Here is a 21897-nt window from a genome sequence, read left to right as displayed (position 1 = left end):
CCACAACTGCCCTTGCCCTTGCATGCGCCTTTGTCGTCTTTGTCGTGGAAGTAGCGCTCGAAGACGCAAAATGGATCAAGCCAAATCTGCTCACCACCGGAGCTGTTCGGCTCGTCATTGTCCTCCTCCTCTTTGAGGAGCAGTCCGGCCATGGCACGAACCCCTTCATTTTGCTTCCGGGCGAGGGCACGTGTGTTCCTCCTCTGCTGCTACTGTATGATGCGGGCACGTACAACTTCCTCCTCCACGGCAATGTGCGCCGCCGCATCCACTGCCTTCGCCTCCGCCATGTCGGCAGCGAGGCGCGCCTCGACCTCCTGCGCCCTCTACTTCTTACCACGATCACACACATCCTTGTAGCACTAATAGTCCTTCACACCGGAGATGGTCGGCAGACGGACCTCGAGCTTCCAGCTCCGGCGGATCCAAGCGCCAATTGCACCGAGGCAATAAATTCCCGTGAGACCGAATCCGAACCCGGTTGGGCGCATACGCCCGAGTCGACGGATCAGGACTGATCAGAATCGGATCCGCTGCCTGCCATGCCGGAGATCGTCGGAATAGAGCTTGAGGCGGAGTGGGGTGAGTAAAGTGGCTAGGGTTTGGTCCAAGATACGGATGTGAAGGAATATATGTGGGGTCGAGATAGGCTAGCGTAGGCCGGGTCCGACGTGACGGACGCGCCCAGGTCTTCCTATATTCATCCTTAATTTAGGCTGGATATGAAAGGCGCGAGTCAATCCAGGCGTATGAGGCCGGTATGTGAAGTTGTCTAGATTGGGTTTTTTGACGGTCAATCACCGGACGAGCCCGGCTGTAAAAAAAAAAAGTTGGTCGAGCTTCCACATGTCTAGTCGAGCAGAACAGGTGATGCTCGACACCAGCAGGTATTGCGCTCCCAGTGCGTTGAGCTTGGACAGATAAAACAGTTTGAGACAGCTCATCTTCCTTTGCCCTCAGAAACATCTCTCTTTGTTTACGCTGCCCCGGTCCCATTTGCAGCGACACCAGGCCAGAGGACTCGGAGCCACAAAACCTTATTGGTGGGGTGAATACCCTCCTCATGCTCCGTATCTCACCAAAGCTGTCCCACACTGCCGCACGCCTCAGAACACCCCGCACACCTGCCGCCGCCGCCGCCGCCGCGGAAAGATGAAAGCCATCGGAAGCGGCGGCGAGTGGTGGTGGAACCTCCCGTCTCTCCGCCGCAAGAACGATTCGCGCCGCCGCGGCCGCCGCAACCAGGACGCTCGCGGCCGCCGCCGCGGCCCCCCGCGGGAGCCGCTCTCGTCGTCGTCGTCGGACTCCGTCGGCCAAAGCCGGGGCTGGCCCCTCGACTTCCCGTTCCAGCAGGCCGTGACCGCCGCCTGCCTCACCCTCACCGGCGACACAATGGCGCAGGTCCACCGCCGCATCGTCGACCGCCGGAAACGCGGCCCCGAACCCGACAGCAAGGTCCTTTTTCCTGCATCTGATCCCCCTTTTGAAAGCGTATGAAAATGGAAGTTCTAATAATAGGATAAAACTGGGTTATGATTAAGTTGGGCAAACATTCCTGCAGCCGAAACACCTTCAACTTCAGTCTTCAGTGTAGATCAAACTGCAAAATCCAATTCAGTAGTGTGCTATAGTAAGAAAAAACCGTGCATCACCATGCCACAGTTAGCTAATCTCACAATGCAGTGCCATCTTGGATACTTTGACGAGTGTAAACCTAACACTTTACGATTGCACTGAATTCTCACACGCGCGGGTGTCCTCCTTTCAGGCTCTTGTACCGGATCTATTGCTCAACCATGATTGGCTTCGTGGGCTCCGTATAGCATCTTACGGGTTTCTTCTCTATGGTCCTGGCTCATATGCATGGTATCAGTTTCTTGACAAAAGCATGCCCAAGCAAACACTCGCGACTCTGTCCGCTAAGGTATGGTATGCACCCTCCCATGTAACCGGATGATTCGGGGATTTCGATCTTAATACATTCTATATTTTTGTGTCTGTTGTCGTTCCAGGTCCTACTGAACCAGATTGTTCTTGGTCCATGTGTTATCTCTGTAATTTTTGCCTGGAATAACTTGTGGTTAGGAAAATTGTCAGAATTGCCATCTAAGTATCAGAATGACGCCCTTCCCACTCTTCTCGATGGTACTGTTTCTGCCTGAGCGTGTTCTTAACGTTGTGCTTGAACGAAAACAACTCATGTTATGTTATGTCTCACTTTATTCTGGTATTGCAGGGTTCAAATTTTGGATTCCAGTATCGATTGTTAACTTTGGGTACAGTCTCTTAACTTCTAGCTCTACTTTCAATATTTAGCTAAGCATTTTTCTAATCCCACTCTAGTGTAGTATTAAATTTTCTAGTTTAGTCAGTAGTTCACTTTATCTAAACAGCCGTTTATTATGCTAATTTTCATTGTGCATACCAGGATGATTCCTTTGCCTGCTCGTGTTGCCTTCATGTCCTCTTGTTCCATCTTCTGGAACTTCTATTTGTCGACCACAATGAACAAATGAACTTCTAGTTCTCAACTTCAGGTTAGTTCTTGCTGCCACTCAAAATCTCTGATGATTACCGTAAGCGCGGGGAGCATTTTAACAAAAGATCGGCTCGTCTTATTGTTCAGATCCATTCAACTGCAGCAGAGGAGGATCTGAAGGGGCTTCTTTCCTATTATACATAGTATGGCGGTGGTGCCTCGGGCAATTCTGGTGGTGGTCTCTTGAGTTGACAGACATTATTGCAGATGATCCATAAGTATGTGGATACGGTCGATGGAGAAATTACAGTTCTTTCTAAACATCTATGAGCATGTTGCTCTAGTTTGACAGTGAAAGTGTTGTAACCTGTATCATTTGTTCAGTGACCTTGAACTTTTATATGACAAAGACATTAGTGCAGGCCTCTGAATACAGTTTTGTAAGTGCCATTCTCCAGGAATCTGAATTCCGTTTTTGAAAATTAAACTTCAATGTGTGAGTTTCTATGGACAGTCCAAGAAAGAATAAAATGAAGATCGAAGCAGGTTCCAGCATCTTTAATAGCATTGCTTTTTCCCTTTTCGTGGTCAATATTATCTTTTCCTGAAATAGTTCACTAATCACAAACTGTTCCTTAAGCAAAGATACTTGTTTCACAGTATAATACTCCCTCTGTCCCAAAATTCTTGTCTTAGATTTGTCTAAATACGGATGTATCAAGTCATGTTTTAGTACTACATACATTCGTATCTAGACAAATCTAAGACAAGAATTTTGGGACGGCAGGAGTACTGAGCTATGCTGAGTAGAAAACCATTTATTAGTGAAGCCTCAGGTCCAGACTCTGTTGGCTTTCAAAAAGAATTACAAAGCATATTTGACAGAAAAGAATTTGCTACGCCATTTCTATCTTCCTTTTACATGACAAACAATTTACAGATTAGAGAAAGCCTAAAAATTGACACAGCTACAGTCTACAAGGTACAGGGTGAATAAATTATGGATGCTAAATTGAACGCTTGTAAAACTACCACTTCTAGTGTTCTTTTATCTTGGGGATTTTGTGGAAATGCATCTTCCACACAGGATAAGCCGCGATATAGCTCGTGACCTTCCACTTCCAGTCCTGACCCTAAACGACGAGAGCTGTGGAAAAATGATTGGATTAGCATTGACAGAAACATATATATGATAAACATAAGAACAAAAACTGTAATTTAAGCAGGGTTCAAAAACTCCGGAGCTAATTTTTCATGCACATTACCAGTGCGCAAACACCATAGCTGTGCTGTGTTCAAATACCATATCACTACACAGTTGCTAATTCACTTAAAAATCTACAGCCGTTCCAAACTATTCAAAATTTGTCAAGAATGTATCAGGAAAAATCAACCTAACAAGGTAGTTCCTCTTTTTGGCACTGCGTTAATGTTACCGTTTCCTTTTTCAAATACTTTTGGTTTCCTCATAGAAATTGTCATATTCATCTTAAGAAAAAGGCCTCTATTCTACTCCCTCCATCCCAAATTAGTTGTCTTAGATCTGTCAAGACACAAATGTATCTAACACAAAGATAAAGGTGTATCTAACACGTGTTAGATACATCCATATCTAGACAAATCTAAGACAACTAATTCGGGACGGAAGTAATAAAAGGTACTCCCTCCGTCCCATAACATCTTATATTGTGGGACGGAGGGAGTATGACCAAAGGAGAGCATCAGATCCAGCTAGGCAGTGTTGGCTCAAAAGGGGCCCAGCGCCCCAGCCTAAATGTTTCAAGCTATACAATCATGGCTTGTTTGTGTAGTTCCACAAACGCAGGCAACTCCTCACCAATACGCATATGATTTGTTAAATTTGGAAACTGATATAAGTTAACATTCCAATTGTATTCAGTGGTGCAAAAAAAGGACCCACTGGCACTTATTTTAGTGGCACACAGTTTCAACATAGCTCAAACATGAATATTACCTTCCGGCGAGTCTTTGACGTTCTCCAACAAAGTATATTTCTTGATCTAGGCTCTAATCTCCTGTGCATAAAAATTATCACGATCAAACATCGTTCTCTGAGCAGTACAAATCACAAAGCTATAATTGGCAAAATCAATTCAAACATAGAATATTTAAGCGGCGATTTATGTTGTTACAAAAATGATTTCTTAATGCTCTCATGATACATGCTGGTATAGAGTATTGATTGCTCACCATGCATGACGGACGATTAATACTAACTATTGGTGTGTGATATCACCATTTATAATTTGAAGAATGTATCTTTAGGGAAGATGCAAAAGCTTCAAGCATCTTTAAAAAAATACATTTATCATTTGTTTTGTTTTATTGTATTTTTACGATACACAAAGTAAAGTTTTAGTGACATGTATTAATTTCTTAGATGCAGATGCTGAAGTATTACTCCTATATTTTAGGCTGTTTGAACAGGATGTAAGATGATGTTACTTACAAATTCTCTTGTTCCAGTTTTTCTGCAATTGACATAGCTTTTCGTCTAGACCAGCCTCCTCGTTGGGAACAAACCTCCGCCTTACTGAGAACATGAGCAAGTGAGAGCTTTCGTTTTACTATGCTGTTCTGTCGACGCTGTTTATTCCCATTTTTTCCTCCTTGTTTCATCACACCCTCTTGGTTTGGTGATGACAAAGCCTCTTCCCATGCATTATCATTTCTTCTTTCATTCATATTACGAACACCATTATCTGTTTCAGGATACCGGTGCATGTGAGAAGGTCCAACTTCAATGATCTCGCCTTCTGTTAATATGTGGGGATCAGATTGCATCCACTTGGTCTTAGTAGAACTAGCTCCCTTGACAACCCTGTCTTTTTTAAGCCTCCTGACGAGGGTTTCACCTCCAGAAGAAACCGGGCTACTATGTTTACTGAAGGATCTCCTTGATATCATGTCAGTGTCATTCTCATCATGACCTGCTCCCGCATCATGTTTTGATTCATATCGGATTTGAAGTATTATAGCAGAATGAAGAACAGACTCAAACGCCTGCATAATTTGTCCCCTGAAGTTTTCAGCGTTGGACATATTTACACGTGAGCTGAATATCACTTGCACTGTCGGTCCTGTAGGAAGAAAAGAAGCTGGTGTTAGAAAACAATTTGGTAGAACAACAAGCTAACAATTACTCCCTCCGATCCATAATAAGTGTCACAGCTTTGAACTAAAGTTGAATTAACCTTAGTTCAAAGCTGCGACACTTATTTTGGATCGGAGGAAGTAACATATTTCCAAGGAGATAGTAATTCAACATAGCATGACTACAAGTTGGAGGCATGGCAGCGCTGAACCATTGACCAATCATAGTTCATTTGATTAGTTTGGCAACACAGTTTTTCTAAAACCAGAGTAAATGAAAACCCTCAGTATTTCAATGTGTGGGCAATGAATACTCTGGTTTTTAAAAACCACAGTTTTTCTCAGTTTTAGCAAAACTACAAACGTGTTTGCCAAGTGCAGTTTTTCTCAGTTTTCTGGGTTTGACTACTCATTGCATGGATAATCCTGAAGATAGCTAGCTGAACCGAACTGAGCTACACTCAAGTAGTTGTACAACGACATGATCAGCTTGTGTTAATTAACAGCCGCCACTTGCATGTAGCCTTGTCATGCACGCGGACGTCTTCTCTCCTAGACACTAGGATCTGAAGTAGATTTATCTTGTACCTCTGGCCGCATGGGCCGGATGGAATCGATCGGCTACCAAGCTTAGCCTGCTCTGTACAACTGTGCTTCAAGTCTCAATTGATGTACTCCACAATCTAAACCTATGCGCATGCGGTCGTGCTCTCAGTCGATGCTAAATCATGGCATTCGTGCGTGTACGTGCGCCATCCAGTAGGATCTAACATCTAGCACGAGCTAATCTACAAGCCGCCTCTTGTTGCGCTAGCACAATAGTCAACGATTGAAGAGATCAACAGCCAGGAAGATGGACTCGAGAGCGAGCGTTTCTCAGTTTAGAAAAAAGAGGCTGGGACCTCTTTTTCAAATACAGAAAAAAGACCATGGTTTTAGATATACTATGGTTTATAAAACTGTAGTATTTGTTGAAGCCAAACACGTCAAAGTATTTAAAACCGAGGTTTCTAAAAAAACCATGGTATTCTTCGAAAACTCCAAAAATACCGAGCAGCCAAACGCAGACAACCAGTTGACTGGAAACTGAATCATTAACTACAGGAGTTTGCCATCTCTGTTTTTGTGAGTACTGAAGCTATATATTTCATCTTCTAGGCCAAAAGGAAAAAAACTAGTCATTTGAAAATTGAAATGGATGTTAGACTTTGAAGCTTACCGGTTCCTAGGCTGACAGATCTTAGCTTTCCTTCTTTGGCCATCATTTTTCGTAGTGTATCTGACTGAATACTCTCAAGCACTGCTTGCCAGATCATTTCATTTTCAGTTTTGCTATGTTTGGATTGCTCGTTCACTTTGGTTACAGTGGACGAACCATGGTGATTTGATGTATGTTTAATGGTTCTCCTTTCCCCGTAAGAAGATCTTGCCATGTTACCATTATGCTCAATAGCTGAGTGCCTTGCTACATCCTTTCCAGGAAGGGAACCGTCCAATACACCGTGGTTGAAACTCGTACTTGTTGATGAACTTGGCACCATATACTGCTTATCAGGAGCAAGCTGAAGCAGAGCAGCCGCCAGCCATGTTGCCTTGTCATTGGAGACTCTCAACTGCTTTTCAGCTTCTGATAGTGTTTTCAAAGCCTGCCGTAGTTTCTCCATATCATTTTTTGACACTGAAATTAGCAATACCAGAACACTACATTATGTGGTTGCAAAATATTAACCGTAAGGCAACATGGAAGAATAACATGTCAACCAGACAACCAGACGATTGACTTAATAGTCTTAGCAGAGATAGCCAGGATAGGAAAATAGTGTCAGATTGTTCTGAGTTGATGCTTACAGGTTGGACGTTTGAAGAACTTTCTTCGTGGTCTTTCTCTTGCAAATATGTAGGAACCAGCCAGGATGTCAGTAATTATCGTGGCAAGTTGAGACATCAGTGCCAAAGGCTCAACTCCAGTTTCTGTAATGTCTCGTAATGTCTTCACTGTGTTCACAGTGTCAGCAGATAGTGCCAAATCAAGTAAATCAACCAGCTTATCATCGGATACCAAACCAACCTGTGACATGAACAAGCAGCTAAGTTATATTGTTGTCAAAACAAGAATTGCAACCAAGGAGCATTAAAATCCTGACAGGGGCTTAAGTCAGTGAGTTCCTTAGCTGTATTCCAACTATGTGATATTTCAATTACCAAATTTATACCAAAGAGACCATTCAGTGCCTGTGCCGATTATTCCAACCATGTGATATTTCGATCATATGTGTCATCTGAAGTTGCTATACTATGTCTAATTCACTTCTTGACAAATTACAGGTCCAAACAAAACCCCAACTAAATTATTAGCTGATGACACCTTCTATTCAAACCAGAAGGAAACCAGGTATTGAATCTACATGATATGGTTTGTTTTTCAAAACATAAATGTTGATGGCACGATCATGCTTGCGAAATATCTTTTCAAAGATAAAAAGGTTGATGGTAATACTGATGCTTGCAAAATATCTTACGAGTTCTTGGACAAGAGACAGAGAAATCCTTTGCCCCAACAAACTCAGCTGATCAAGAGTCATCTCAGCATCTCTCAACGATCCATCTGAACGGGATGCAATTAACCTCAATGCATCCCTATCCGCATCTAGAGTTTCACTGGTGGAAATCCACTGCAATGTGTTGACGATGTCACACTCCTTCAACTTGGGGAAAAAAAACTTCTGACATCTCGACAGGATGATATGAGGGAGGTCCAGGTTGGGACCAACAAGGATAAACACCACACGGCGGGGTGCCCGGTCAATGACTTTGGAGATGATGCTCCAAGTGTCTGCTGGCAATGTGTCGCAGTCATCAAATATGAATACCCTATAGTGTGATGGTGCCGGTGAAAGCATGACATTGTCAAGAACATCCACAATTCCATCCATGTCGATGTTGCCTACGGGCCCAATCTCCATCACATCCCTGCTTTTGCCAACATTGTGCGCGATGCACGAAATGCACGAGTCACAGGGCCGCGGGTGCTCGGCAGAGTGGCAGTTGAGCGCCTTGGCGAAGACGCGCGCGCATGATGTCTTCCCTGTGCCGTGCGGCCCATAGAAGACGTATACCAACCCGACCTTCCTCCTTAGGACGGCGTTGGATAGCGCCTGCACCACCAAGCTCTGCCCGACGACGTCCTTGAACGTCCTCGGTGCGAACTTCTGTGTCAGGCTCCGGTGCCGGCTGCGGCTTCGCAGAGAGCCCCGTGTCCCAGACCGCGCCTGGGACAAGAGGTCAGAATCCATCTCGCTGCTCCTGTTAGAGAATAGCCCGAGCTCCCCGGAGTAGCTCCCAGCCATGCCGCCAATGCCATTGCGTTCACCGGAGGTGGCCGCCTCGACGAGCAGAGGCAAAGCGTCAGAGTCGGAGCTGGTGGAGGAAGCCAGCCTCTCGGACTTGACCGGGAAAAGAGAGTGTGAACCGCTGAGGTGCGCGCGCGAGGCGGAGGCGGAGGCCGTCGCTTCGGGTTCGCGCCCCGCCGCCGACTTGGGGTCGGAGAGCCCGCACGATAGACTGCGGCCGGCCAGGTCGAGGATAGACTTGCCGCGGTGGTGGAGGCGCGACCAGTTCCACGGGATGCCGCAGACGTTGCGCGAGTCCTGCGGCACATGCTGCCGCAGCTCGTCGCCGTCGCGGAAGAGGTACTTGTTGCCGCAGACGGCCTCCTGGGAGCTGGAGTTGAGGGAGAGCGCGGCGGCGGCGCGATCTGGGGCCTTGCCGGCGGTGCCGGCGCGGCGGGCGGCCCCGGCCCCGCGTTTGAAGCGGCGGCGGGGGCGCCTGGCCGCCTTGGGGTGGGGGTTGTCGGCGAGCTGGTCGAGGAGCGTCTTGAGCGCCCCGTTGGCCTTGGCGCCGCGCCGGGACCTGGCGGGGAGATCGACGGCGCCGTCGCGGTCGTCTTCGGTGTACGGGTCGGGGTCTGCCGCCACCTTGGAGGAGGACTCGACGGAGCGGCGCGTGGACGGGTCCCGGAGCGTCCGCGCCCGCGAGCGCTGGAGCGCGAGGAGGTCGCGCATCAGCGCGGCCGACGCGGGGCTCCGCCTCCGGCCCGAGGAGGACGCGGGCCCTCCGCCGCCTCCCCCGTGGTGGCGCAGGTGTACGCAGTTGGTGAGGTGCGCGTGGCCGCGCGGGTGCCCGCCCCCCGCGGCGCCGGCGCGGTCCGGCGCCGGCATTGCGTCACGCACGTACGGCACAAGCGCTGGGATCGAGGCGCGAGAGAAGCGCTGACTCCCCTGTGTGCGCTGCGCTAGGCCATCTGGGCGTGGCCGGGGCGTGGCCGTGTGTGTGTGTGCCGCGACTGCGAGTGATTGTGGCGGTAGCTAGTGTACGGGTCGGAGATTTGGACGCCTTTTCGGTTGGAGGCTGCGGGATTTCACGGGAAGGAGAGGGGGTGGGTGGCGGTGTGGGCTGGCGAGTGGCCTCGTCTCGTGCCGTGTGTGTGGGAACTGGCGGTGTTCTCGGGGATCGCGCCCGCGTCGCCCGGGCATATGGATCTCCCTCGGCACGGGGCGGGGGGAGTGGATTGGCCTTTCTCGGCTCGGCCTCGGCGCCTTGGGGCGTGGGCATGCATCGGCGGCGGTTGCGTCTCTGCGAGACTGCACTACGCCAGTACCGAGGCACCCTTGGCCGAAGCGGTATGGGTCGTCTCTCCGTGCGCTCCACGTACTGTCGTGCTTAACACCGGCTGATGATAAGACGGTACAGGTACCGTTCCTCTCGCGCTCTACCATTTGGCGTGAATGGTGAGCTACATCAAAAACAAAAAACAAAAAAAAAAATCGCAGAAAGCACGTGACGTGTCGTGCGTTTCGAGTGAACACAGAGCAGCCATCGCACCAGCAAAGTTGTGGAGCCGTGCATAGTACTTTATTATTAATTCAAAATTTCTGCTGTACCAGCCCTGGTGGACCGACGGATGGCCAAGCTGCGAAGCTCTGACGTGGACAGGACAGTAATCACGCTCGGCAGTGGAGCCAGGTGCATCGTCGGGTGAAACGTCGGCGGCAAATGATTCGGGGGCGAGGCGGGACGGCGGGATGGCCGCAATCACCAGACAACGTCGAGAAGGATAGAGGGCCCCGAACGACATGAATCGGGAAAGAGAACCACAGGTGCCTGGCTGGTCAGCGGCCAGAACGTACGTACCCAGGGACCAGGGCCAGGCGGGGCTTTGCCGTTTGCGAAGCTTTGCCTCGAAAATGTCAAGCCGAGCCTACCTCACAACCGGGTTTGGAAAAACTTTCAAATTAGGCCTCCTTTTTTATTGGCCAGTGATAGGCGTCCGCCGGCCGGCCCAAATTTCGGCCGTTGTTTGATCTCGCTAGCATCGGTGGTTTTGATTGACCCGCAGTCTGCAGATTAGGCGGTCGTCTTCCTCCTCCCCACACGTGCAAAAAAATTGGAGGAGCTCCCCTCCGCTCGTCGGCAACCTCGTGCTCGGCCTTGGCAGTCCTGTACTCACACACATTTGCTGGTCATCCTGAGCCGTCCGTGCTCATCGTCTCCAGTCGCAGAATCGCCGCCAAAAATTCGGCCATTTCCTCTGTTCTCTTCTGGCGATCCCCACTTCCTCTCCCTAACCATCGCCGATTGGCCACCTCCAACTCACCTTCGGCCTCCCAACACCGCCCACGCTCGCAGACGTGTGCGTCGTCAACTCACCCTGTAGCTTTGTAATCGGTCATTGCCTATTGAAACTTTTCACGTATATTGTTGAAGCTTTTCACGTGAATGGTTGAAGCTTCTCACGCAAATGGTTGAAGCTTTTTCCGTTTCGCTGTGCCCGGATGAAGCTTTTTCAAACACCGGTTGAAACTTTTCACGTATACTGTATACGGTATATAGTTGAAGCTTTTCAAGCAATGGTTGAAGCCTTTTCGTTTCGCTCTGCCCGATTGAAGCTTTCTTAAAATGCCAGTTGAAACTTCTATTATACAAGTTGAAAGCTTTTCTTGTCAACAGTTGTAGCGCTTTCCGTTGCCTGGTGCCCAGGTTAAAGCTTTGTCTATCGCCGATGACAAGTAGACCGAAACAATTCTGCATCTAGTACTATTACTCCACACATCGACCGACTCCTGCTTGCATCTAGAGTATTAAGTTCATAAGAACAGAGCAACGCTTTAAGTAAGATAACATGATGTAGAGGGATAAACTCACGCAATATGATATAAACCCCATCTTTTTATCCTTGATGACAACAATAAAATACATGTCTCGCTACCCCTCTTGTCACTGGGTAAGGACACCGCAAGATTGAACCCAAAACTAAGCACCTCTCCCATTGCAAGGAAAACCAATCTAGTTGGCCAAACCAAACCGATAGTTCGAAGAGAAATGCAAAGATATCTTAATCATGCATAAAAGAGTTCAGAGAAGACTCAAATAATAATCATAGATAATCTGATCATAAACCCACAATTCATCGTATCTCAACAAACGCACCGCAAAAGAAGATTACATCGAATAGATCTCCAAGAACATCGAGGAGAACATTGTATTGAAGATCAAAGAGAGAGAAGAAGTCATCTAGATACTAGCTATGGACTCGTAGGTCTGTGGTAAACTACTCACGCATCATCGGAAGGGCAGCAAGGTTGATGTAGAGGCCCTTCGTGATCAAACCCCCCTCCGGCAGATCGCCGGAAAAGGCCCCAAGATGGGATCTCACGGGAACAGAAGGTTGCGGCGGTGGAAAAGTATTTCTGTGGATTCTTCTGATGTTGAGGGAATATTTGAGGATTTATATAGGTGGAGCTAGGGTTAGAAGACCTCTGAGGGGCCCACAAGCCAGGGGGTGCCCCCCCGGGGCGCGCCCTGGTGGCTTGTGGTCTCCTCGGGACTCTTCTGGCTCTCTCTCCAAGTTACGTAGGTGTCTTCTAGTCCAAGAAAAATCATAGCAAAAGTTTTATTCCGTTTGGACTCCGTTTGATATTACTTTCTGAAAAAGTCAAAAACAAGGGGAAAACGGAAACTGACATTGGGCTCTAGGTTAATAGGTTAGTCCCAAAAATAATATAAAATAGCATATCAATGCATATAAAACATCCAAAACAGATAATATAATAGCATGAAACACTAAAAAATTATAGATACGTTGAAGAAGTATCAAGGAGTATTAAGGATTTATTTGTGAAATAGTTTCATTAATATTCAGAATAGTTTTGAGAGGAACCGGAAGCGTTTCAGGGTCACCAGAAGGAACTCAGAGTTTATCGGGCAATACCGAGTATTACTGTTAAATAATATGCAGATGCAAAATGTTTCTGGTGATGCTAAATTAATAATAGAAGGCTCTAATAATTTTTAGGATGCTTTTATATTTAATTTAATATAAATGGGCCTTAAAAAGCAAGAGGTGGAAGAAGAATTGGGCCACAAGGGCCCAATAGGGGAGGCTGAATTGGAGAAGGGGGGACGACTCCTCCCCTAGGGCCGGCGCAAAGGGAGGGGAGTCCTTCCCCTTGTGGCGCCCCCTCCCATTTCCCCAGCACCTATATATACTAGAGGCTTTTGCACCTTTTGAACACATAAGTTTTGGAGCCTCCTCTAGTTCTCTAGTTCTAGTTCTAGTTCTAGTTGGCCCTAGTTGATCAATTAGAGCTAGACCTAGATACTCTAATCCTCATATTTAGAAGCCTAGTGTTGTTCTAATCTCCTCCCTCTAATTCTTTAATGATTAGCTCTGGAGGGCAAAGCGCTGCTGGATCGTGAAGATCATACGCTTGTAACTCGTAGAGAGGTTGTGCCCTCCATCTTTCGTTCGAGGGATTGTTCATATGGGCGGTTCGCGATATTGTTTATCTAAGGTTCGAGGGACTCCAAGCATGATATACACCGACTTGCCTTCTTCCGATGCTACCCGGAGTCGGTAACGATCGAATCCAAACCATTAATGCATCTTCATATTGTTCCTAGGTGATTGTAGGGCGATTTTTGTTTTGTTTTCTACTACGTTCCCCAGCAGCCAGTGAAGATGTTGATGGAGATGAGTCCTGCCACGATGAGAGGAACGTTGGTGATAACAATGGCTTCGTTTTCCCCCTTCCGGAGGGAAGTATCCCCGACAGAATGCAAAAGTGCTCCTGCCTAGATTCTCCCTCGAGACGACGGCGCGTCGTCCCAAAAGTCTTATTCTGATTTTTTTTCTAGGGTAAATGGCTTCATATAGCGGAAGATGGGCTTCGGCGGACCTTTGTGGGCCCAGGGGAGGGGGCGCCAGCTAAGTTTGTGGGCCCATGGTGGGTCCTCTCTTGTATCCTTTTGAAAGGATCAATATGATCGACTAGAGGGGGTGAATAGGAGACTACAAATTTTAATTATTCTTGTCAATTTTAAGGTTTAGCGGATAAATAGGGTTCACTAGGTATGCAACTAGGTGAACACAACCTATATGACAAGCAAGCTCAGAGCCAAATATGCTAGGCAACAATTTAATTAGCAAGCCAACAAGCATACAAGACAAAGTAAGGTGCATGGAAGGTGATGTAGGGTGGAACCCCAGATGGCTGATCTTTCACGAAAGGAGCGGATCCCGCGAAGAACACGAAGAACACGAGGGGAAACACGAGAGAATCACTCAAACCAACAAGTATGATCACACATGTGCTAGATCCATAAACACAAAAGGAGATACAAGATCCACGATCAACAAGGGACGATACACGGTAACCGGTTCTTCTCCAAAGGAGGTCTTGATGGGGGTCTTCTCCGTGAGGAGGTCTTGAATCCAAAGGGATCTTCTCCAAAGAGGGGCCGCGGTCTCTCTCAAGGAGTAGATCAATGTGGATGAGCAAAGCTCTATCTCTAAATGAGCTACTACTTTGCTAACCCTATCTAGGAGGAGTAGGAGGTCTATTTATAGCCTTAGTGCAAATGGGGATGAAGTGAGGGGGTACATGGGCCTCGGGCCCGAATCCTGTGCGCAGATAGGTATCGGACGTCCGCTGGGGACCGGTCGTCCGGTGGCTCGTGGGCGTACGGACGTCCGGTGGTCGCTAGACTTTCGCTATTTCTGTTCTGTGATGGAGGTGTCGGACGTCCGGTCGCTTCGGACTTCCGCTAATTTTGGCTCGGGTGCGGTGGCGCCGGATGTCCGGTCCTGCCCGATCGTCCGCTTGCTGTGCGGTGTGGCCGGTCGTCTGGTCCTGGCCGGACGTCCGCTCGTTGTAGCTTTTGGCTGGGGCTTCAGGCTCCGGACGTCCGGTCCTGTCCGGTCGTCTGGTGGCTGTAGCTTTGTTGGCCTTCCTTCTTCATGACCTTGGCGCTTGGTGTCCTCGTCATCTTGTCCGATGGGTGTAGCTGATCTGTGGCTCTCCTCCAAGTACCTGATCACGCATAGTGTTTCCGCTTGAGGTAGTAGCCATGTATCATGTATAGAAAGTGGTAGTTCGGAGTGGAGCGAGTTCACCTTATCTTCGATAGCCTTTGCTCGTGCCCTTGTCATTGGTCCAAGTGGTGTCGTGGGAGACATAGGTAGGTCCATGGGGATGATCTTGGGATGCTCCGCATCATATCCCCTCCCTTGGGAAGGATCCGAGCTCAGATCAAATTCTTCTTCACCATGGCAGGGCGAGAGGTCCTTGACATTGAAGATGTCGCTCACGTTGTACTTGTCGCACGGGAGGTCGATCTTGTAAGCGTTGTTATTGTAGCGTGCAAGCACCTTGAAGGGTCCATCCGCTCGTGGTAGGAGTTTGGACTTGCATTCGGTAGGGAAGCGGTCCTTGCGAAGGTGTAGCCACACAAGATCACCAATTTTGAATACCATGGGGTGCTTGTTGATGTTGAGCTTGGTCGCAAGACATTGTACTTGGCGCTCGATGGTGTGCCTTGTATCTTCATGCACCTTCTTGAGATGGTTCACACGTGCACTTGCGTCCATATTGATGCGCTCTTGGAGTGGTAGAGGAAGAATGTCCAATGGTGACAATGGGTTGAATCTGTAGACGACTTCCAAAGGGGACTTGCCGGTAGTTGAGTGTCTTGCGCGGTTGTAGGCGAACTCGACGAAAGGTAGACACTCCTCCCACTCCTTGATGTTCTTATTGATGAGCACCCGAAGTAGAGCGGAGAGTGTGCAGTTGGTCACCTCCGTTTGGCCGTCGGTTTGCGGATGGTACGCCATGGAGAAGAGTAGCTTGATTCCGAGCTTGGCGCATAGGGTCTTCCAAAAGTAGCTTAGGAACTTGACGTCGCGGTCCGAGACAATCGTCTTTGGAACTCCATGTAGATGCAATATTTCCCTACAAAAGAGATTGGCAACATGTGAAGCATCGTATATCTTGTTGCATGGTATGAAATGTGCCATCGTAGAGAATCGGTCCACAACAACAAATACCAAATCCTTTCCATTTCTAGTTCTAGGAAATCCAAGTACAAAATCCATGCTAATATCTTCCCATGGTTGATATGGAATTGGGAGCGGCATATAAAGGGCGTGGGATTGAGCTTTAGACTTAGCTTTGCGACGTGTAGAGCATCGGTTGGTGAAGCGGTTGACGTCGCGGAACATTTTGGGCCAATAGTAGTTATTGGAGAGCGTAGAGAATGTCTTCTCACGTCCAAAATGTCCCATTAGTCCTCCTCCATGCGATTCCTGCAAAAGCAACAAATGAAGAGAAGACTCGGGGATGCAAAGCGTGTTAGCTCTCATAAGATATCCATCTTTGAAGTAATAGCGTTCCCAAGAGGTATGCGTCAAACATTTGGCATAAGGAATAGCAAAAGTAGGATCATGCTCATACAAGTCTTTTATGTGCTCAAAGCCAATGACATCCAGTTCAAGTTGAGTAACAATAATGCATATGCGGGAAAGAGCGTCCGCCACAACATTTTCCTTACCTTTGATGTACTTGATGATATAAGGAAATGACTCAATGAATTAACTCCATTTAGCATGACGCTTGTTCAACTTAGTTTGACCCTTAAGGTATTTAAGCGTTTCATGATCGGTATGAATGATGAATTCATGAGGGCGAAGATAATGTTCCCATTCATGCAAAACTCGCACTAAAGCATATAACTCTTTGTCATAGATGGGGTAATTGAGTTGCGCTCCGGAAAGTTTCTCACTAAAGTAAGCTATGGGCGCTTCTCTTGCGTTAACACACCTCCTATGCCATTACCACTAGCATCGCAATGAATCTCAAAGGGTTTGTCAAAGTTGGGTAAAGCAAGCACGGGAGCATGAGTAAGCAAATTCTTAAGCTCATGGAAAGCGGTATCTTGGGATGGTCCCCAAACAAAAGGCGCTTTTTTCTTGCTCAAAGCATGCAAAGGTGAAGCAAATGGTGCTAAAGTCCTTCACAAATCTACGGTAGAAACCGGCTAAACCAAGGAAGCTACGCACTTGATGCAAGTTGGTTGGTTGTGGCCAAGTTTGAATAGCATTTATCTTAGAGTCATCAACATGAACACCCTTAGAGGAAACAACAAAACCCAAGAAAATGAGCTTATCAACGCCGAAAAGGCATTTTTCCATGTTAGCATAGAGACGCTCTTTTCGAAGAGTTTGCAAAACGGTTCGAACATGGGTGGCATGATCTTTGAGAGATTTGATATAAACAAGGATATCATCGAAGTAGACCACAACAAACTCACCAATGTAAGGGTGAAACACATAATTCATAAGACACATGAAAGTACCCGGTGCTTCCGATAAACCCATAGGCATGACTAACCACTCATACAAGCCAAACTTTGTTTTGAAAGTAGTTTTCCATTCATCACCCTCTTATATGCGGATTTGATAGTAACCACTCTTAAGATCAATTTGGAAAATATAGTGGCACACCACTAAGTTCATCAAGCATATCATCAAGGCGTGGGATGGGATACCTATAGCGAACGGTGATAGCATTGATAGGTCTACAATCGGAACACATGCGAAAGCTACCATCTCATTTTGGCACAAGAATGACCGGAATGGCACAAGGACTCAAACTTTCGCGCACATGTCCATGGTCTATGATATGTTTTACTTGCCTTTGTATTTCTTTGGTTTCTTCGGGGTTGACACAGTAGGGAGCTTTGTTTAGAAGTGGTGCTCCGGGAATGAGGTCGATGCGGTGCTCGATACGTCGTAGTGGAGGTAGTCCCGGAGGTAGCTCGTCGGGGAAAACATCTTGGAATTCCTGCAAAAGAGAAGACAACACTAAAGGTAGAGTGTGAGAGGTGTTAGCTTTTGGTGCGTCGTCCTTGCACAAAAGGATGTAGTGTATCACACTAGATGGGTTCTCACACACTTCTCTTATCTCACGTTTAGTGGTAAATAGAACTAGGTTCTTCTTTTCGCTCATCGTGGAGGCACTCGATTTGGGCTTATGGCGCCCACTCTCTTTTTGGTGGTTCGCTCTCTCACTATTCTCTCCACGGTGGGTGGTTTGCTTGTCGGCGATCACTTGGCTTGGAGACATAGGGCAAAGTACGTACTCCTTTCCTTTCATCTTAAAGATGTAGTGGTTCGTTCGGCCGTTGTGGATGACACCTCTATCAAATTTCCATGGTCGACCAAGAAGAAGGTGGCAAACGGTCATTGGAACGACATCACACTCCAAAGTGTCTTCGTAAGCTCCGATTTTTAAGGAGACTTGCACTCTATGATCGACTTGAATAGTTCCGGAGTCGCTTAGCCATTGAACTTTGTTGGGATGTGGGTGCTTCGTCTTGGGCAATTGGAGCTTGGAGCAAAGTTCTTCACTTGCTAAGTTATGACAACTCCCTCTATCGATGATGACCTTGACGAACCTTCCATTGATGCCAGCCTTGGTATGGAATATGTGGCATCTTTGGTCTTCTTGGTGATGTTGAAGGGTCAAGACCTTGGAGACAACGAGAGCGGGACTTGAATCTTCATCACAAAAGACTTGTTCCTCTTCATCGTTCACTTGCCGGTGCATGGCGACTTGCTCAAGTGCTTCCGTTTCTCCTTCACTCATGGAGTCATATGTACCATCGTCGTTGAGGATCATGGTCTTCTTGTTGGTACACTCAAAGGACTTGTGGCCTTGGCCTCCGCATGTGAAGCATTTGAAGGAACTTGTCTTGACGGTCTCATCGGTTGGGGTAGATGATGATGAAGCTCTCGGCTTGAAGTTGCTTGTTGTAGGAGGATGACTTGATGTTGTCGAAGCTTTCTTGTAACTCGACTTGTCGATGTTGCTTGTAGAAGGCTTGGTTGAGGTAGACGGTGTTGGAGTCATTGAAGCTTGGGTGTTGGAGAAGCCATATGACTTGGATGAGAACTTGGCATACTTGAAGTCATCTTGCACTTGACGTTCCGCTTTGGTAGCCTGATGCACTAGCTCGATGAGGTTCGAGTATGGTTGGAAGTCGGTGATCTTCTTGATGGGGTGATTGAGTCCATTCAAGAAACGTGCCATAGTTTGCTCATCATCTTCCGTGACATTGGCTCGTATCATTGCAATCTCCATTTCCTTGTAGTACTCTTCAACGCTCTTGGTTCCTTGCTTGAGTAGTTGGAGTTTCTTGAAGAGGTCGCGGTTGTAGTAGGTTGGCATGAAGCGTGCTCTCATGACATCCTTCATTTGCGCCCAAGTAGTGATGGGTGGTTCACCTTTTGCCTCTCGGCGCTCAATGACTTGTTCCCACCAAATGAGGACATAGTCTTGGAACTCAAGGGATGTGTGACGCCCGGATAATCAAGTTACAGTAACCTCTGCTAATGATGCCTCATCACCACTCTTACTGTTGTAAACCTCGCGATGATTCAATCCCGTTCGAATTCAAATTTCAAAATCAAAGCAAACAATAAAAGTTTTTCAAAATTTAAAACAAAAGTGTTCCGGAGATGCCATATTTTACATAAGTCAATATGGTGTAATAAACACAATTTTATAAACTGCCTAAGTATTTTAAAATAAATAAAAACAGAAAAGGAAAATAAATAGAAGAAAGAAACTAACAAAAAAAAGAGGGAACCCCCTCCCACGGCCTACTGGCCTAGTTGGCCGGCCCATTCGGGCGCAGGCCCATCCGGCCAGCCCACTGGCCCATCCGCCCCCCTCACTCCCTTAACCCCCCCTACACCCCACCGAACCCTAGTCCCACCCGCAGCACCTCCCACTCCCCCCCCGTCGCCCCCACGAGCTGGATCGGGCTCGCCCCCGATCCCGTCGCCCCATCCCACGATCCCCACTCGCCCCTCCCCGCTACGCTCTCCGCCCCTCTCCCGCTCGATCTGGAGCCGCCGCCGCCCGTCGCTGGCTCGCCTTCCCCCCTCGCTCCTCTTCCCCGGCCTGATCTGGATCGGGAAGGGGGGGGATCGAACCCGGCGACCCCGACGCCATCGCCCCGGTGCCTCGCCGCCCTACGTCGCTACCATTGCCGACGCCGTTGCTTGCCGCCCCGGCCCCGTCACCGAATCGCGCCACTCGCCGGGCTGCCCCTCTCCGACCTCGTTGCCGTCCGCCTCCCCGCCGGCCTGCTTCCCCTGCGTCGTCATCGTCCCCGGCCCCCTCCACGAGCTCCGCCACCTCGACCTCCTCCTCGCCGGTCCTCCCCGACCGCCCCCGAGCCCACTGCCCCGTCCCCTACTCCCCCCCCGTGAGCGCCCCCCCTTCCTTCCCCTTTCCCCGCGGTCACCGCCCGCGCTCCGACCACGCCGTCGCCGGTCCCTCCCGGGCGACCGCGCCCACGCCTCGCCGGTGCCCGCACATGCCCACGCGGCCACAGCCGTGGCCCCGCACGCCCCGGGCCGCGCCTTCGCACGCACGGCCACGCACGGCCGCGTCCCCTTCATGCATGGGCCTCGTCCCGCCTCCCGAGCCCGTGCGCCGTCCCCTGCACGCCGTCGCCGGCCCTCCACCGAATCGCCTCCAACCCCGGCCTCCTCTCCCTCCGGCGACGCCGGCCCCTGAACCCTCCCCTCCTCTCTATCCTTGGCCGCCGGCGCCCGCGCCCAGCTCTCCCTCGCCGCCTAGGCGGGCTACGCCCGCACAGCCGCCCGTCGACCCCATCCCAGGTGGACTCGGGCGCGTGCCCGCACCCGTACCCAGCGCCCGCTAGGCCCCCTGGCCCAATGACAATTGGGGCCCGCCCCCCAGAACGTTTTAATTAAAAAAAAGAATTAAAATAATAATAAAATAAATAAACAGATAATAATTAATTAATTAATTAATTAATTAATTAATTAATTAAGTTAATTAATCACAATTAGATTAACCTAATTAACTGTTAGTTAATTAATCAAACAATGACAGTGGGGCCCACCCCCTAATTAATTATGATTAGTTTAATTAATCTGTTAATTAAAATGTGTCACTGACCAGTGGGACCCACTGGTCAGGTTGACCAGTCAACCCTGTTGACTGCCGACATCAGCATGACATCATGCTGATATCATTAATCTATTTTTTGAATTAATTTAAATAATTAATTAAATTTCAGAAATTAATAAAATCTTTAGAAAATTATATCTTTTAATCCGTAACTCGGATTAAAATATTTTCAACATGAAAGTTGCTCAGAACGACGAGACGATTCCGGATACGCAGTCTGTTCGTCCGCCACACACCCCTAACCTATCGAACTCGCAACTTTTCCCCTCCGGTTCATCTGTCCGAAAACGCGAAACACCGGGAATACTTTCCCGGATGTTTTCCCCCTTCGTCGGTATCACCTACTACCGCGATTGGGCACACCTAGCATCGTTACTTGTCATGTCATGCATCGATACTCATTTGTTTGCATTGTATTCATTGTTTCTTCCCCCTCTTCTCTCCGGTAGACTACGAGACCGACGCTGCTGCTGCCCAGTTCGACTACGGAGTTGACGACCCCTCCTTCTTGCCAGAGCAATCAGGCAAGCCCCCCCTTGATCACCAGATATCGCCTATTCTACTCTATACTGCTTGCATTAGAGTAGTGTAGCATGTTACTGCTTTCCGTTGATCCTATTCTGATGCATAGCCTGACATTGTTGCTACATCTGTTGATACCTTACCTGCAATCCTAAATGCTTAGTATAGGATGGTAGTTTATCATCATTGGCCCTACATTCTTGTCAGTCTGCCTTGCTATACTATCGGGCCGTGATCACTTGGGAGGTGATCACGGGTATATACTATACATACATACATACTATACAGATGGTGACTAAAGTCGGGTCAGCTGGAAGAGTACCCACGAGTGATTCACGGATTGGGGGCTGAAAGGACCTTTGTCCCGACGGCCCTCTGTGTGGATCTTTGTGGCGGAGCGACAGGGCAGGTTGAGACCACCTAGGAGACAGGTGGGCCTGG

At 48.3% G+C, this 21897-nt stretch overlaps 2 protein-coding genes across 2 annotated transcripts; one reads left to right on the top strand and one right to left on the bottom strand.

Annotated features, from left to right (window-relative positions):
• The first annotated feature begins 1054 nt into the window (after nucleotides 1-1054).
• Nucleotides 1055-3041, top strand: LOC123061995 (protein Mpv17). Its single transcript, XM_044485289.1, has 6 exons — nucleotides 1055-1455; nucleotides 1769-1924; nucleotides 2013-2145; nucleotides 2237-2276; nucleotides 2429-2537; nucleotides 2627-3041. The coding sequence occupies exons 1-5, from the start codon at nucleotides 1153-1155 to the stop codon at nucleotides 2514-2516; spliced, it is 720 nt and encodes a 239-aa protein (XP_044341224.1). The 5' UTR covers nucleotides 1055-1152; the 3' UTR covers nucleotides 2517-2537; nucleotides 2627-3041.
• A 241-nt stretch (nucleotides 3042-3282) lies between these two features.
• Nucleotides 3283-9978, bottom strand: LOC123061993 (protein STICHEL-like 4). Its single transcript, XM_044485288.1, has 6 exons — nucleotides 8113-9978; nucleotides 7442-7661; nucleotides 6813-7271; nucleotides 4950-5580; nucleotides 4455-4515; nucleotides 3283-3626 (listed from the first exon to the last, which is right to left on the bottom strand). The coding sequence occupies exons 1-6, from the start codon at nucleotides 9808-9810 to the stop codon at nucleotides 3528-3530; spliced, it is 3168 nt and encodes a 1055-aa protein (XP_044341223.1). The 5' UTR covers nucleotides 9811-9978; the 3' UTR covers nucleotides 3283-3527.
• Nucleotides 9979-21897: the final 11919 nt, after the last annotated feature.

Source organism: Triticum aestivum, chromosome 3A, assembly GCF_018294505.1.
Source record: "Triticum aestivum cultivar Chinese Spring chromosome 3A, IWGSC CS RefSeq v2.1, whole genome shotgun sequence".
In the NCBI taxonomy this organism is placed as follows: Eukaryota; Viridiplantae; Streptophyta; class Magnoliopsida; order Poales; family Poaceae; genus Triticum; species Triticum aestivum.
The sequence above is the reverse complement of the archived record's forward strand: the minus strand, read 5'-3'. Positions and strand labels throughout refer to the sequence as shown.